Raw genomic sequence first — 16,551 nt, 5'->3', positions numbered from 1 at the left:
GAGTCGTCCCAGGCCAAGGGGGAGCGTCCGAGGATGAGGACTTCCGTCTTATCGGAGTTTAATTTCAGGTGGCTGTTTCTCATCCACTCGGCGATGGATTTCAATCCCTCGTGGAGGTTGGCTTTGGCGGTGTGTGGATCTTTAGTAAGGGAGAGGATGAGCTGGGTGTCGTCGGCGTAGGAGAGGATGCTGAGGTTGTGCTGACGGGCCATTTGTGCGAGGGGTGCCATGTAGACGTTGAACAGCGTTGGACTTAGCGAGAAGCCTTGGGGGACGCCGCAGATGAGGTTGGTGGCTTCGGAGCGGAAGGGTGAAAGTCGGACTCTCTGGGTCTCTCACACCTGACTTGGAGGGAATCAGGTGACTAAGCCAAGACAATCTATATAGGCTTACATCTGGAGTTTCCCTACTGGTGTGCAACTAAAAGACATACAACTGTCAATCATGTGTCATTAATCATTAGTTGTACTACGCCTGGTGGTGCTATTCACCCATGAGGAAGGGCGCATGACTTCAGATGTACTGTTATAAAGCAAGAGAGTCCAGCACTCTGCTGGTGAGCAATGTCCAACATGGACAGACACTGTCCAAGGAGTTGTGACCCAAAAATCCTGTAAACAGACCAGGTTGGGCATAATGAGCAATTGAGGAGAGATATGGATTAAAGCAACTGCGCTAACTACTTTCAACCCTACAAAATGCAAACAATATTTTTATAAACAATTTAACATATTCACCATTTCTTTTACCAAAACGATACAGCAATGCCTTATGCAGGAAAAATAATCAGGATAGGTTGTGCATTGCTTGTAGGGATTTATAACATTGTTCAGAAAGTTAAGGAGTTCTCACACAGTTTTGCAGTTCAAACAAAGCACAGTTAGCTCAGAGAAGAAAGCTGTAAGAGGGTTGCAGCAACAAAACTAACTGAATTCCTGTGCAGTGAAAGATAGAAGTAAATGCATCTCATATCAACAAGAATTGTCACACGTCTGCAATTCAGTGCCTCAGCAGTACCTACCTGAGTCACAGTTCAGTCCTGTCCAACCTGCTGAGCATCGGCAGCTGTAGCTTCCTGGAATGTTCTTGCACTTGCCATTAACACATGGACTTGACAGGCATTCATCAATATCTGTAGAATACATTCAAAAGGAGGAATTAAGATGGCATGTCATTAATTGAAGCAGACCACCAGAACTGACTTCATGATTTTCATACCCAAGCTCCTGTTGAGACATGTAACCTAGACCATCAAGTCTACATGAACCCACCAATGCCCTGTAGTAAAATATGTGTTTTTAACCACTGACTCTGGATTGCACCACTTTGAACCCGGATTTGTTGTCCAGTGTTCACCAGTTGCAGACTACATTTTGTATTTAGTTTAGCTGCCTATTGACTTTATCGTAGCATTAGACACTACCATGTTATATGTGTTCATATTTTCCACATTGTAAACTGTGCTTGTTTTTGTGCTTTTTCTCACCGAGGGCTCTGTTTGGTAAGGATGTACTCAGTCGGCAGGGAATGGCCTTTTTTTGATTTAGCATCTTGGGACTGTGGCCAAATCCCAATTTTTTATTTTCAAAGCAGACCTAAATTAGCTAGCATGTTTGAATTGCTATATGAGGGTTTTTTTCCAGAAAGCTCCTTCATTTTTTTTTCTTTTAAGATATAAAAAGACCCAGTGTGGCAGCGCGAGGGAGAGTGGCCTCAATCAGGATTTTTGACGTCGGGTGCCTGATATTTGTCCTGTGAGGGTGGTAATCTCTTTCGCACAATCTAATGGGGTCATCATCTTGCTGGCATGAGAAAGATGAAGAGCTTGGCAGGCCCTGCGGTGATTAATGTTTACTTCATTATTTGCTTTGCAATTATAATATAATATAACTACATATATTTGCTGTGCACATTGCAGTTGAGAATCATTTTGGTATGTTTTCCTTTCATTGCTGTGACTATTTTTAAACGTGTGCTTTCAACATACTAATCTCTTTTTTTAGGAACCTCGTGATGAAATAATAATAAATGTCTTCTTTGAACTGAGAAGTGCATTCCAGAGATTTTTGTCAGCTCTGTCATTAGTGAAAGCAAAACATGCCCCACCCCTAATGTTATGTGTAGCCACTCTGAATGCTGGCTGAATGCATCATAGTGCCTATCTCCTGTTTAGTGCGGTTGAATCATAGTTGAACTAGTGTTCTAAGAACTAAAGGACATCTTGCATGACACTGCTGTCATTTATGAACCATCACTGTACTAGTGCATTAGGACCACCTGTTTTTCTTTCTCAGTCTCTGACCCTGGTGCTAGAACCATCACTGATCCCACCTACTGGACGCCAATGGACTATTGTGTCCTATCTTGTCCACTGTAAAGTAAGAACAGTCACAACACCAATGCACTAGAACCTTAAATCCTATTGCCCAGATCCAGGTGATGTGCAGAAAACATTGTTTATTAATACGCCCATTACATTTTCAGGATAACATTTGTGACCTTGCACTCTCATGTAGCCCCTTACACAGGAGGCTTTTTGGAAAAATGGCTGATTTATGGGTGAATTGCATTATAGTTGCTTTCGGGAGTACATTGGTCAATAAGTGGGTATATTTGCATTGTTTCTCCATATGATTGCTGTTTAAATGGCATCATCATGAAGACTGAAGCAGACACTGTGGGCCTGGTTAACAAACAAAATTTACACTTGTGAGTAAGTATACACTATTGAGTAAGTTTACTACTTTTGATACTTACTACACTTTTGTAGTAACTTACACTTTTGTAGTGAGTTTTGTACAAATGACCAACCACTGGCACCACAACATCTTCACATAAAAATAATGGCAGTAGGAACTTAAGAATTGTAAGTTATTAAAAAAGTTGTTGCAAGAGTGCAGTTTGTGAATACCAAAAAGTAGTAATCTTACTGAAATGTGGAAGTTACTACAAAAGTGTAGATTTGAATAGGACTTCGTAGTAAGCTTTGGAGTGCTCCCATCAAACATACTATAAAGTGCAGTTTGTGAATCAGGCCCTGTGTCTGTACAGGAGATAATCGAGAAAAGAGTAGCTCCTTCCAGTGCAGTGTTAAAGTTAAAAATAAATGAGAACTGCTTCCCCCCATTAGCATAGGCTAAACGCTCAACCTAGCAATGTATCTCTCACAACATTTGTCATATTAAGAATATAAAAGTAAGCATTTCACTTCTACAGTAGAGTATTGTAAAGAGGGACTTTGCCTGTGTACAGAATAATATTATGGAGATCAATGAACGGACTTGCACACATCCACCAAATGAGACCAGTATATGTTATTCTTCCCTGCAGAGATTTCTGGTTTTAAAGAACAAGTTACTTACCTTTGGCAATGCATTATCTGGTAAAGACCCTATTTAGCTGTGTATTCCTTTGATTTCCCCAGGCGTCAAACTTTTGCTGAACATTACCCCTTCTGCGCGCCATCGGGTGGCTCCATTCGTCTCTGCCTGGTGTCATTGGCATTGGATGTTGCAGTCTCCAACATAGGCGCCACCCGGACGCACGAGCCTCAGTTACTTTAATCACAATTTTCCACGCCAGAAGCGCAGTGCCATGATAAGTACTGGGGCATATGTGTGTTCGAACTAGGGCCCAAAAAAAGGGTTCACCCTAACTCTAGTAAACAAATCTGCAGAGCGGGAGGCATGGGAGGGTGTAAGGAATCTGCAGCTACATAGTCGCTACCAGATGATGCGTTACCGAAAGTAAATAACTTGTTCATCTGATAGAGACTTCTAACTGCAGATTCCTTACCTTTGATTGGTTACCCAATCCATATCTTCCTGGTGGTGGGCTGCGTACAATGTTTTTAGACTAGACTGTCCTGCAGGACTGAATGGTTGAAATGCCTGTTCCTGCAGACCTGACTGTATAGGCAGTAGTGTTTGACAAACGTGTGCAATGACGCCCAAGTTGCTCCCTTACATATGTCCAGGACTGGGACTCCACCTGCTAACGCCATGTTCACAGCTTTCGGGCATAGCAGTTCTTAATACAGAAAACATCCCAGTGCAAAATGGACTGCTTCTGTACAGCCTGATCCTTCTTTGCTCCTTCATACCCCACAAAGATTTGGTCGTCCACCTGGAACTTTTTTGTACTGTCAAGGTTGAATGACAGTACTGTACATTAATACAATAGGTGGGGAAGGTGACAGTTTGACTCCTATGGAATGGGATCAACACCTTGTGGGAAGAAGAGAGAGGTATGGGTGCACAGAACTATCTTGTCCGGAAACACCGTGAGATATGGCTGCTTATTTGATAAGGCCTGTATCTCACATACCCTCCCAGCTGATGTTATTGGCACTGAGACAGCTGCCTTGATGTGAGCAGTCGGAGGGGACAGTTGTGCAGTGGCTCAAAAGGAGTTCACATAAGGTAAGTGAGAACTAGGTTAAGGTCCCACTGAGGTATGATAAAGCCATGGGGGAAACTTATGCACAACCCTTTAAGAAACCTGTTTACAATAGGGAACTTGAAGAGAGAGGGTTGATCAGGCAGCCACAAAAAGGCACGGGCAGGGCAGAGAGGAAGCCCTTCAGTGTCCCCGGAGAGGAACCCTGTTGGGCAAGAGAAAGAATTAAAAGAAGAACATCAGATATAGAAGTGGAAAGAGAGGATCTAAGAACTTCTCTGTACAACATCTTACAAATCGTGCCAACGTCCGGCATATACCATTTTTGTGGATGAAAGCCTGGCTGCCAAGCTAACATTACAGACTTCAAGAGGAAGGGCAAAAGCTGTCAACTTTCACCACTCTATCTCCACGCATGAAGTTGCAGAGTTGACAGATTTGGTGAAGAACCCTCTCCTGATGTTGCGACACAAGATCCTCCCAAAGAGGAAGCCTAATCAGAGGATTGATGCTCATTTTCAGAAGCTCTGGATACCAGACTCTCCGTTCCCAGTCTGGAGATACAAGGATTACTTAGACATGGTCATTCTTGATCTTCTTGATAACTTTGGGCACGAGTGGTATGGGCCAAAAGGCATACAGGAGGCCTGAGCTCCACTTACAACAAAAAGCGTCACTGAGCTATTGGCACTTTGGAAACTCGACGCGCAATACTGCTCACATTGCGCGTTCTCTTCAGAGGTGAACAGATCTAACCAAGGCTCCCTCAACTGCTGAAAAAGACCTTGCACTACCTCCAAATAAAGATGCCACTCTTCATCCGCTAGGCATCGACGGCTGAGTGCGTCCACCCTGGCGTTCAGAGAACTTGCCAGGTGTTGAATCACCAGGATTACAACCTGCTGTTCCAGCCTTGTTCAGAAATGCAGGGCCTCTTGATAAAGGGTCCATGACCTCACTCCGCTCTGCTTGTTTCAGTACCACATGGCGGTAGTGTTGTCCATGAACACCTGCACTAACTTTTCCTTGACAGAGGTAAGAAATGTCTTTAATGCCAGTCAGATCACCCTGAGCTCCAACATGTTCAGGTGGATTCTGGTTTCCACCAGAGACCAGAGTCCTCTCATCTCAACCTCTCCCAGATGGCTGCCCCGCAGCAAAAGTGATAGATCTGTCACTACTGTAAATCTTGTTGTGGAAGGGAGAGGAGTCTGCCTCTGACACAGTCACAGTTTGTAATCCACCTCCGCAGGTCTTTCACAGTTCCCTCCGAGGACTGGACCATGTCAGAGACATTTACCTAATGCAGAGCCCCCATAGACCATTTAGCATGTTTTAACAGCAGGATGCAGAAGGCCATGAAGCCCAGCAGCCTCAGAGTCAGTCTCACTGAAACCCAGGATAGAGGCAGAAACATCGATATCATAGCCAGAATATCCTGGGTGATAGCCTAAATATCCCGGGCAGGCATCCGGAAGGATAAGCCTGAGACTGCACTGTGTCTGGAACAGCTTCTATGAAAGAGAGCATCTCAGAGGAAGTTAGGTCACTTCCGCACATGTATAGTCAACCTCAGTGATTGCAGAAGGTTCACCGTAGTCTGGAGATGGGGGGGCGACAGCCTGGGGCGAGTATGCCTTCAACAGCCAGTCAAGGTAGGGGAAGACTGAAATCCCTGACCTGCGTTGGTGAGCTGTGACCACAACACCATCACTTTGGTGAAAACCTGGGGGGCGCTGGTAAGGCCAAATTGCAGCACACTGAACTGAAAGTGTTCCTGTCCTACCTTGAACCACAGGTTGCGCCTGTGGGCAGAGAGGGTGGGAATATGAAAATATGCATCATGTAACCAATCTTTCAGGTCAAGTGCATGCAAGACGAGAGCAAACATGAGCATCTTGAACTTCTCCTTCTTGAAATTTACAGTCCGTGGGTCTAGAACAGGATGATGAAAATAAAGATAGAAAGCCATCAACAGCCACTGTTCAGTCTCTACAAAAAGAGGGGTTGGTTGTGCAAGCTCTGAGGCAGGACCCACCCTGCAGCTGGGACAGGAGGTTCTCTGGGAATGGCAGCTAGGGCAGAGTACAAAGCTTATATCTAGAAGTTCCAGGATGCCACTCTCTCCTTGCCGACTTCAGGGCCTCTAGGATGACTTTGACACAGTCTCTCCTGTCCCATACAATGGCTCCAATAAAGGGGAGACATTGTGAAGACGTCAGGTGTGACTTTGGCTCATTGATGGAAAAACCCCAAAATGGCTACAGGTCAGCTGCCCTCAGGAAGTGGTTTACGACTGTCTCTGTGGAGCCTGCGTTCAGCAACCAGACATCTACGTTTGGGAAAACTGGCATTTCCAACCAGTGCAGATGATCTGCGACCACCATTATCACTTTTGTGAACATCCAATGTGCACTTGTCAAGCCAAAAGGGAGCAGGGAGAACAAAACGTGCTTGTGGTCTACCTGAAACCGCAGATAGTGTTTGTGGAACTGCTGGATGGGGAAGTAAAAATTGGTGACATACAAGTTGAGCACCACCATCAGTCTCCTGGATGGGTCAAGGTGAGCATTTTTTGTGTGTGGTCTTCTTAAGAAATTTAGAGTACAAAGTCCTAAGATAGGGCAGAGTCCTTGTAGGAAGTTGGCTCTGTATGTGCTATTTCAAAGTAAGGAATAGCATGCACAGAGTCCAAGGGTTCCCCTTAGAGGTAAGATAGTGGCAAAAAGAGATAATACTAATGCTCTATTTTGTGGTAGTGTGGTCGAGCAGTAGGCTTATCCAAGGAGTAGTGTTAAGCACTTGTTGTACATACACATAGACAATAAATGAGGTACACACACTCAGAGACAAATCCAGCCAATAGGTTTTTATATAGAAAAATATCTTTTCTTAGTTTATTTTAAGAACCACAGGTTCAAATTCTACATGTAATATCTCATTCGAAAGGTATTGCAGGTAAGTACTTTAGGAACTTCAAATCATAAAAATTGCATGTATACTTTACAAGTTATTGACAAATAGCTGTTTTAAAAGTGGACACTTAGTGCAATTTTCACAGTTCCTGGGGGAGGTAAGTTTTTGTTAGTTTTACCAGGTAAGTAAGACACTTACAGGGTTCAGTTCTTGGTCCAAGGTAGCCCACCGTTGGGGGTTCAGAGCAACCCCAAAGTCACCACACCAGCAGCTCAGGGCCGGTCAGGTGCAGAGTTCAAAGTGGTGCCCAAAACACATAGGCTAGAATGGAGAGAAGGGGGTGCCCCGGTTCCGGTCTGCTTGCAGGTAAGTACCCGCGTCTTCGGAGGGCAGACCAGGGGGGTTTTGTAGGGCACCGGGGGGGGACACAAGCCCACACAGAAATTTCACCCTCAGCAGCGCGGGGGCGGCCGGGTGCAGTGGAAACAGGCGTCGGGTTCCAATGTTAGTCTATGAGAGATCTCGGGATCTCTTCAGCGCTGCAGGCAGGCAAGGGGGGGATTCCTCGGGGAAACCTCCACTTGGGCAAGGGAGAGGGACTCCTGGGGGTCACTTCTCCAGTGAAAGTCCGGTCCTTCAGGTCCTGGGGGCTGCGGGTGCAGGGTCTCTCCCAGGCGTCGGGACTTTAGGTTCAAAGAGTCGCGGTCAGGGGAAGCCTCGGGATTCCCTCTGCAGGCGGCGCTGTGGGGGCTCAGGGGGGACAGATTTTGGTACTCACAGTATCAGAGTAGTCCTGGGGTCCCTCCTGAGGTGTTGGATCGCCACCAGCCGAGTCGGGGTCGCCGGGTGCAGTGTTGCAAGTCTCACGCTTCTTGCGGGGAGCTTGCAGGGTTCTTTAAAGTTGCTGGAAACAAAGTTGCAGCTTTTCTTGGAGCAGGTCCGCTGTCCTCGGGAGTTTCTTGTCTTTTCGAAGCAGGGGCAGTCCTCAGAGGATGTCGAGGTCGCTGGTCCCTTTGGAAGGCGTCGCTGGAGCAGGATCTTTGGAAGGCAGGAGACAGGCCGGTGAGTTTCTGGAGCCAAGGCAGTTGTCGTCTTCTGGTCTTCCGCTGCAGGGGTTTTCAGCTGGGCAGTCCTTCTTCTTGTAGTTGCAGGAATCTAATTTTCTAGGGTTCAGGGTAGCCCTTAAATACTAAATTTAAGGGCGTGTTTAGGTCTGGGGGGTTAGTAGCCAATGGCTACTAGCCCTGAGGGTGGGTACACCCTCTTTGTGCCTCCTCCCAAGGGGAGGGGGTCACAATCCTAACCCTATTGGGGGAATCCTCCATCTGCAAGATGGAGGATTTCTAAAAGTTAGAGTCACTTCAGCTCAGGACACCTTAGGGGCTGTCCTGACTGGCCAGTGACTCCTCCTTGTTTTTCTCATTATTTTCTCCGGCCTTGCCGCCAAAAGTGGGGCCTGGCCGGAGGGGGCGGGCAACTCCACTAGCTGGAGTGTCCTGCTGGGTTGGCACAAAGGAGGTGAGCCTTTGAGGCTCACCGCCAGGTGTGACAATTCCTGCCTGGGGGAGGTGTTAGCATCTCCACCCAGTGCAGGCTTTGTTACTGGCCTCAGAGTGACAAAGGCACTCTCCCCATGGGGCCAGCAACATGTCTCGGTTTGTGGCAGGCTGCTAAAACTAGTCAGCCTACACAGATAGTCAGTTAAGTTTCAGGGGGCACCTCTAAGGTGCCCTCTGGGGTGTATTTTACAATAAAATGTACACTGGCATCAGTGTGCATTTATTGTGCTGAGAAGTTTGATACCAAACTTCCCAGTTTTCAGTGTAGCCATTATGGTGCTGTGGAGTTCGTGTTTGACAGACTCCCAGACCATATACTCTTATGGCTACCCTGCACTTACAATGTCTAAGGTTTTGTTTAGACACTGTAGAGGTACCATGCTCATGCACTGGTACCCTCACCTATGGTATAGTGCACCCTGCCTTAGGGCTGTAAGGCCTGCTAGAGGGGTGTCTTACCTATACTGCATAGGCAGTGAGAGGCTGGCATGGCACCCTGAGGGGAGTGCCATGTCGACTTACTCGTTTTGTTCTCACTAGCACACACAAGCTGGCAAGCAGTGTGTCTGTGCTGAGTGAGAGGTCTCCAGGGTGGCATAAGACATGCTGCAGCCCTTAGAGACCTTCCTTGGCATCAGGGCCCTTGGTACTAGAAGTACCAGTTACAAGGGACTGATCTGGATGCCAGGGTCTGCCAATTGTGGATACAAAAGTACAGGTTAGGGAAAGAACACTGGTGCTGGGGCCTGGTTAGCAGGCCTCAGCACACTTTCAATTGTAAACATAGCATCAGCAAAGGCAAAAAGTCAGGGGGCAACCATGCCAAGGAGGCATTTCCTTACAGTCCTCCATCTTTTTTCAGCACCAGAAAAATGAGGAGTACCAACTTGTCCCAATTTTTGATGCAGCAACGTCTTAGTGGCTTTCTTGACAGGGACAGCCAGAACTTGGAGTATGGACAGGTTGTCCTTCGGGAGGCATTATTCTGTGAGAGCATGTCGGGGGGAAATATAAGAAGGGTTGGGAATGGCCTTGTTGTATGATCTGTAGCACCTGATGCTCCTCCAACTTGGTAGGTAAAAGGTGACTCTACTTCCTACTGGGTGTTCGTGTTCCACCAAAGGCATATTAAAGCAGTGGATGCATAACAGGGTGAGGGGGATAGGGTAGAGCGTTATTCCTGGAGTCCTGGACATGGGCGGCCTTTTCTACTGCCTCTACCTCGAAAGGATTGGGAGTCTTGCTGTTGGCGCCGCTACTGTCTGTATTGGTGCCCCTGCTGGTAACCCTGACTGAAGTCTTCAAAGTAGCTAGTGATCTGGGGAAACAAGCAGACAGGCAGATTTAGGCCTAAAGAGAGAGATGTGGCCTTGCTGTCTTTAAAATGTTCTATCGTTAGTCCGCCTTCACTCCACACAGGCAAGAACTGTTAAATGGCATGTCCATGAGGTATTGCTGACTGTCGATAGAAACTCCTGTGTAGTGCTTCCAGGTATGGTGCTTTAGCCATACATACCTGAGCTCTTGACCTCGACAACAACCAGTCATTGGAGCAACCTCAGGAGCAAAAGCGGGTCCACGGCCACAACTTCGATCAAGACCGCGTCTTCGTTCTTCCTGAGTTTGCCAATGGCAAGCTTGGCCTCTCGATCTCAAATGGACTTCTTATTCATTTTGGCACAGCAGTCGTACCACATCGAGTTGTGTTTGGTGCCGAGGCACTAAAGACAGTCATCGTGGGTGTCAGTAACCGTCATCTGCTGAGTACAGGTGCAACATAGTTGCACCCTCTTGTTTTAGGGGGTGACATGCAGCACACCATAAGATTTTTTGAGGGAGAAATCAAAGGATTTGAATGCTCTGGATCTGAGCTGACTGAGGTGGAAAGAAAGGGACTGACATATCCATAGTGGACAGATCTGTTGGCGAGCTGCACAATGCCACCTACTGAAGAGTAACGGAATTGCTGTGAAAGTTTCCGGATCCAGTCTAACACCTGCTGTTAAAGGTCTCTATCAGAAATCTGAACTCTGGTGAAAGGGACACAGGGCCATTGATACACAATAGCACCTCGTGTCAAATTGGGAGCACCTCCTTTTGGAAAGGGAGAGGCACCATGCACACGGTCACTATCTTTGGAAGTGCTTCCCAACAAGGAGTAAGCTGCAACTGGATATTACTACAGACATTTGCCTGGAGGAAACAACATGTCACGGTTAACTAAGAGTGTTGAAAAAAATGCCCTTTTGTTATGTGAAAAGTGAGAGGGAGCAGGGTTACAGTTAGCGTGTGAGTGAGACAGGCAAAATAAGCACAACAGCTTTTATAAAGAAATTCAGAAAACTGCTTGGCAATACACTGCCAGCCTCTTGATACCCAAAGCAGATGTGCATGTTGTCCAAGAGGATAGATGAAAGCATACAAAACATTAATCTATGAAGACATACCCATTCTTCCATGAGCATCCTCCCCATTGCTGGGGTCTAGTACTCAGGGCCACGAAATGAGCAGTATACAAAAACAGTGTTGTTAGGGTACACGTGATTAGACTTCACAAAAAACATAGCATTAATATTGGCAGGCATCACAACATTTCAGCAGTGGCCCAACGTAATCAATATCTACCCTCAGAGCATGTGGGTCCTGTCCATCCGGCATTGCAGTTGCATGTGTATGATCCAGGTGTGTTCTTGCATGTACTGCGCCGGCTGCATCGATTATCGCTCTCACACTCATCCACATCTGTAGACACAAATGCAACAAAAGCATTAAAAGCAGAAATGAAGCCTGGCTACTAGTGTGGCCAATCTGGCACTTTTTTCCAAATTCACACACAACCTTTTAATTAAACACTTTGGACTATATAAGCATTTTACACAGTCACTTACAAATACAGTTCAGCAAACATGGTAACTACACAGAAATTAAACAAATACGTGAAGCTTGAAGTATGCCTTATAATATCCTAACTGAAACTTGAACTAAAGTGATACAAAAAAAAGTGAAAATGAGAAAAGGAATAAAATTGATAATAAATTTTTTTTTTTAAATTGCAAATTGGGATGATAAAATTAAATGAGGAATATGGATTAAAGTGCATAGTGCATGTTTTTAGATGCTGTTCACAATATTTTTAAAGGCATCATGTCTTCCCTTAATCATGGATAGTTTCTTTGATGGCATAGAAAAATTAGCTGCAGATTTATTTAAGGACATAGCCGCAGGGGCTAATACTAATAAAAATGATGTAGGCAAAACAGAGAGGAATGAAGGTTTATGAAAGACATTTATCAGTTTTGAGAAACAAAAAAACAGAGTTGACCAAATGGTGGGATGGTATAACTTTGCAACAATACTTAAAATGCCCAAGGGATTCAAATGTTTTTTTTGTCCCACATCTGACTATCTTGACTCAGATCTAATGTTAAGATGGGAGAAGGAGCTTAATAGTTCCTTCTGGAATATTATGCACATCTTGGTACAGAACTCAGAAAGTTTGCATGATTGAAAACAGAGATTATGAATTTTGAGAAGGAAATCAGTGCTATGAATGGGACAGAACCCACCAAGAGAAATTAAGAGAATTTGAGAGATGTTTGACATCATATCAGGAAAACACAAGACAGAGAAGGGCCATAAGCTGTAAAGAGTTGAAAATGATTAAAAATCAGTTTGCATTTCTATATTTGCAAAGAAATCTAATCATTAAATCTAGAGTAAGCAAGATACACCATTAAATATCTTTAACGATTCAGAATTAGCAAATGGCTTGATTTCTAGCATACCTACCAGTAGGGAAGGGGAGGGAGGATCTGTTTGATCATGGTAAAGAGCCATCAGCCAAAACAGAGGTCAACACTACTTTTTCAGAAGAAATAAAGGAAATACGTATAGACAATTGGGACAAGTGGGCTCCTAAGGAACCAAGAACACAAGAAGTGGAAAGGTGGTATTCTTTCGTTAATAATAATGGGGGGATCTCTTTAAAGAATGTGTGAGGTTTTAGAATGGGGCATACGTAGGGAAGGCTTAATGGAATGTGAGGGTGGAACGGGGAATTCATTGTACGTTGGAGACTGAAGAGATCGGATGCATTTTGTCTCTGCCAATAAATATAAGAATATACCTTGTTCCTGCGTGCTGCTTACAACATGAGTCTTCTTACATTCAGAGCTGGAGTCGTTGACAGACAGCCCTCCTGGAATGTGAGAGGACATCACCTGAGAAGTCTGCAACTTTCTACAGGAATGCTAAGAATGTGCCTGGGATGAGGTGCTGCATTAGCTCCACCACCAGCTGTCCTAGCTGGATGGCCTATCCTGTCCACACCTTATTTCTTGAGTGTCACTCTCTTGGTGGAATACACAAAGATCAACCGCAGAGCCATTCACAGTCATGTGACCTAGGATGTTGGCAGAGGCACAAAGTGGTTAGTGCAGGAAAATGTCAATTTTTCTAAAATTGACATTCTCAAAATTGAGACTTAAAAGTAAACTTTACCATTAAGAAGATTTTAAATAATTCATTTGAGTCCATACACCATATCTCTACCTGCTCCCTAGCCAAAGTTGGCACTTATTTTAGATGTAATAAAGTATCCCAAAGCTAGTCAATTGGAGAGATAGTCCTCGTGGTAGGAAAAAAAAAAACTTTAGATGTTTCCCACTACCAGGACCCACATCACCAACTTTTTAAATATAAGGCATTCAACCATGTGAGCCTTTATCGACTAAATAAGGCTGACTTATATGTATTGAAAAGGAAGGGTTAGATCTGGAAAAAAAGTTTATTTTGCCAGGTCAAAAAGGTGGTTTAAAACTGCACTACAGGCTGCAGTGGCAGTTTTAAAGTTTTAAAGTTCTACATTAGTGGGTAGCACAATGAATGCTGCAAGCTCACTAGTAGCATTTAATTTACAGGCCATGAGTACATTTAGCACCATATACTAGGAACTTAAAAATAAATTAAATGTGCCAAGCATGTGTAGGCCAATTTTACCATGTTTCAGGGAGCGACACAATCCCTTAGCAATGGTAGCAGTGGTAAAATACATAGAGTCCTATTGCCAACAAAAGTGAATTCAGCAAAGCAGGACCGATGAAGGCTAAAGGTTTGGGGTGACCCTGCAGAGATGGCCATGTCCAACATGCAGTTATTGCAGTCATAGCAGTGAAAAGTGTGTCACAGATAAGCAGAGTGACTGTTATTACAGAAATTCAGATTGCCTCCTTCCACAGCCCTGCAGTACGACTATTACCCCGGCAGCTGATTAAATGCTGCTGCAGTACTGCAGAATGAGCTCCGATAGGTGTGTAGTGTGAGTATTGTCAAGCAGAATGAGTGCAAGTACAACACTGCAGTAATGGTAGTGCTGACACAGCTGTGCAGGATGAATGCTACCACAGCAGTGCAGAATGACTGCACTACAGCCTTGCAGTGTGACTGTTGTCTCTGCTGTGCGGGATGCAAAGCACAAAGTGACTGTTTCTACAGGGGTAAGTGACTGCCGTCAGTAGAGTAGTGCAGAGTGACTACTGCCACAGCTGTGCCCATGACAGCTCCACGGCCATGCAGTTAATCCTGTCACAGCCGTGTTTAGTGACCACGGCCACAACTACGCCGTGTTGAGTGTGGCCTCAGCATAGTGAACATATATACAGTGGTGTGGTGTGCGCACTAGGTGAGGGGACATAGCCATGTACAGTGAGTGCTAGCACATCAGGACTACTGCCACAGGTGGCAATGTATGTGACTGCCACTACAGGCGGAGAGTGAACACTGTCACAGCACTGTAGAGTTCTATAACAGTGTAGTGTTAGTGCTGTCACTGGCATGCAATGTGAGCTCTTCCACTGCACAGTGAAAGCTCCTCTAGCTGTGCAAGGTGAATGAAGCCACAGGATAGTAAGCATGGTCACAGTAGTGCAGAGGAGAGCAAGCGCAAGGGTGCAGCGTGAGTAGTGCCACATTTGTGCAGTTAGTGATATTACCTCCTCAATCTATTTCTAGTATCACTACTTACTATATGAGGTATCCCACCCCGCCCAGGCACCACATGACCCAGCTAGGGTCAATCAAACCAGAAATAAGAACTGTACCCTCCCTTCCCTTTAACTCACTACCCAATATAGTGATAATAGTAGAAAGCAACCCATGGACTTCCCCATGAATGTCAGTTCACCTAAATGCCTGGGGAAGCGAAAGCAACATCATGCACCCTTCATCTTCACTTTTATTCACACACACATGCTTAGACAAACACAAATTCACTCATACACACACTCTTTTACATAAGCAGTCTCACTCGCAAGCATGCACAAAACATACATTTAAAATGTTTTTTTACGTACCCCAGCTACCAAGGAGGGTCTTATTCCAGCTAACTGTACTCCATTTTTTATTACACTAATAGTGAATAATATATTACCACTATTAATGTAATTTAAAAAAACAGTTTGAAAACAAGGTAGTGGACCCCAAGCAACATCCATAAGGATGAGCTGCACCTGTGCTCCTTGCACTGATTTTGCCACAGGGGTCACAGAGGGAGTGCCAGGGTCGCTAGGGGCAAGCCAGGGGTTCCAGCCTTGACCACTGGCAACCCCTAAATGATGTTCATTCACATATTCAGTAAATATGAACAAAGCCTGTCAAACTTAAGGTAAGCCCTGGGTTGCTTGGCCTCCTGGGTGTAAGTTCCGGGCCTTTCCCCATTAACTCCCTGGTAAGTATAACTGTATGCAGGGAACACTGTTGGGAGTTAGTATGGTAACACTCTAAGGTTTATTAAGTGAGATTTTCTTTATAGCTCTTCATGGTATGTTTGCCCCCATTGAAAGTGTTCTTTCCGGTAATGGTTGTACAGAGACTTCTTTCATTACCTGGGAGGCATTTCCTGGATTTTCCATTCATTTTATTTTATGCATTCTCTGCTAAAGTTTTTTCCCCTTTTTAGCTTGGATGAGGTTAGTTGGTTTCTCCAATATGCTTGCAAGCTTGTTCTGGTAAAACATTTATTTATCTTGAGTAAAAGGTTTCTTTCAGGCACTGCCTGCTGTCTCCTGTGTTTTTTGTGTGCGACTCACCTTCGAAGAAAGGGCGCAGGGTCACGCGTTGGTTCTTTATTTTCTAATTCTTTGTTGCACTGCTCCTAGGAGGTTCGGAGGAGGATCCTCAAATCCCGGGATCGGGCAAAAAATAAAATAAAAAGGCAATTTTTTCCCCCTTGAGAGTGGTGCTAAACATGCCTATATAGCCAAAATACAGCACATTGGATTTACAAATGTTTTGATAAAAGCTGTTCTGAGAAACGAGGGAAGACCGGAACCAACTTGCTCATCTCTCCACCCAAAGTGCATCGCTGGTTGGCCTGACTTCATGCAGCTCCTGCTGCGTTCTTTCTCTGGCTGAGATTAATTCAAGCATTCCATCCATCATCTTGTTAATTTTGCATTTGTCACCCTAAGCGCACCAGGTATGCCCAGACATAGATGCCAGGCTCACTGTTCTACTGGAACCAAGCTCTACCTGGCTGAAGAGCCTTAACTAGGGCAAAACTGGTCCTAGGTAGCTTGTGCTACCATTCAGGGGGGACTTCGCCTAGCAGTTCAGGCAGGACTGTTCCTACGAGTCAAGTCTGATTTGCATATGTCATATCTGGGTATAAACTGAGGTAGCC

General features: G+C 45.1%; 1 protein-coding gene across 5 annotated transcripts in view; it reads right to left on the bottom strand.

Annotated features, from left to right (window-relative positions):
* The window catches only part of LOC138265246 (mucin-4-like), a 422,755-nt gene that overhangs the window by 355,131 nt on the left and 51,073 nt on the right, over positions 1–16,551 (bottom strand). For all 5 annotated transcript variants that reach the window (XM_069212831.1, XM_069212835.1, XM_069212833.1 and 2 more), the window contains exons 23-24: positions 11,499–11,615; positions 1,022–1,132 (exon numbers count right to left, since the gene is read on the bottom strand). In XM_069212831.1, the coding sequence (XP_069068932.1) occupies positions 1,022–1,132; positions 11,499–11,615 (228 nt within the window). The remainder of the gene's footprint in view (positions 1–1,021; positions 1,133–11,498; positions 11,616–16,551) is intronic.

Source organism: Pleurodeles waltl, chromosome 11, assembly GCF_031143425.1.
Source record: "Pleurodeles waltl isolate 20211129_DDA chromosome 11, aPleWal1.hap1.20221129, whole genome shotgun sequence".
In the NCBI taxonomy this organism is placed as follows: domain Eukaryota; kingdom Metazoa; phylum Chordata; class Amphibia; order Caudata; family Salamandridae; genus Pleurodeles; species Pleurodeles waltl.
Note: the sequence above shows the minus strand (reverse complement) of the source record. Positions and strands in the feature narration are given on the sequence as shown.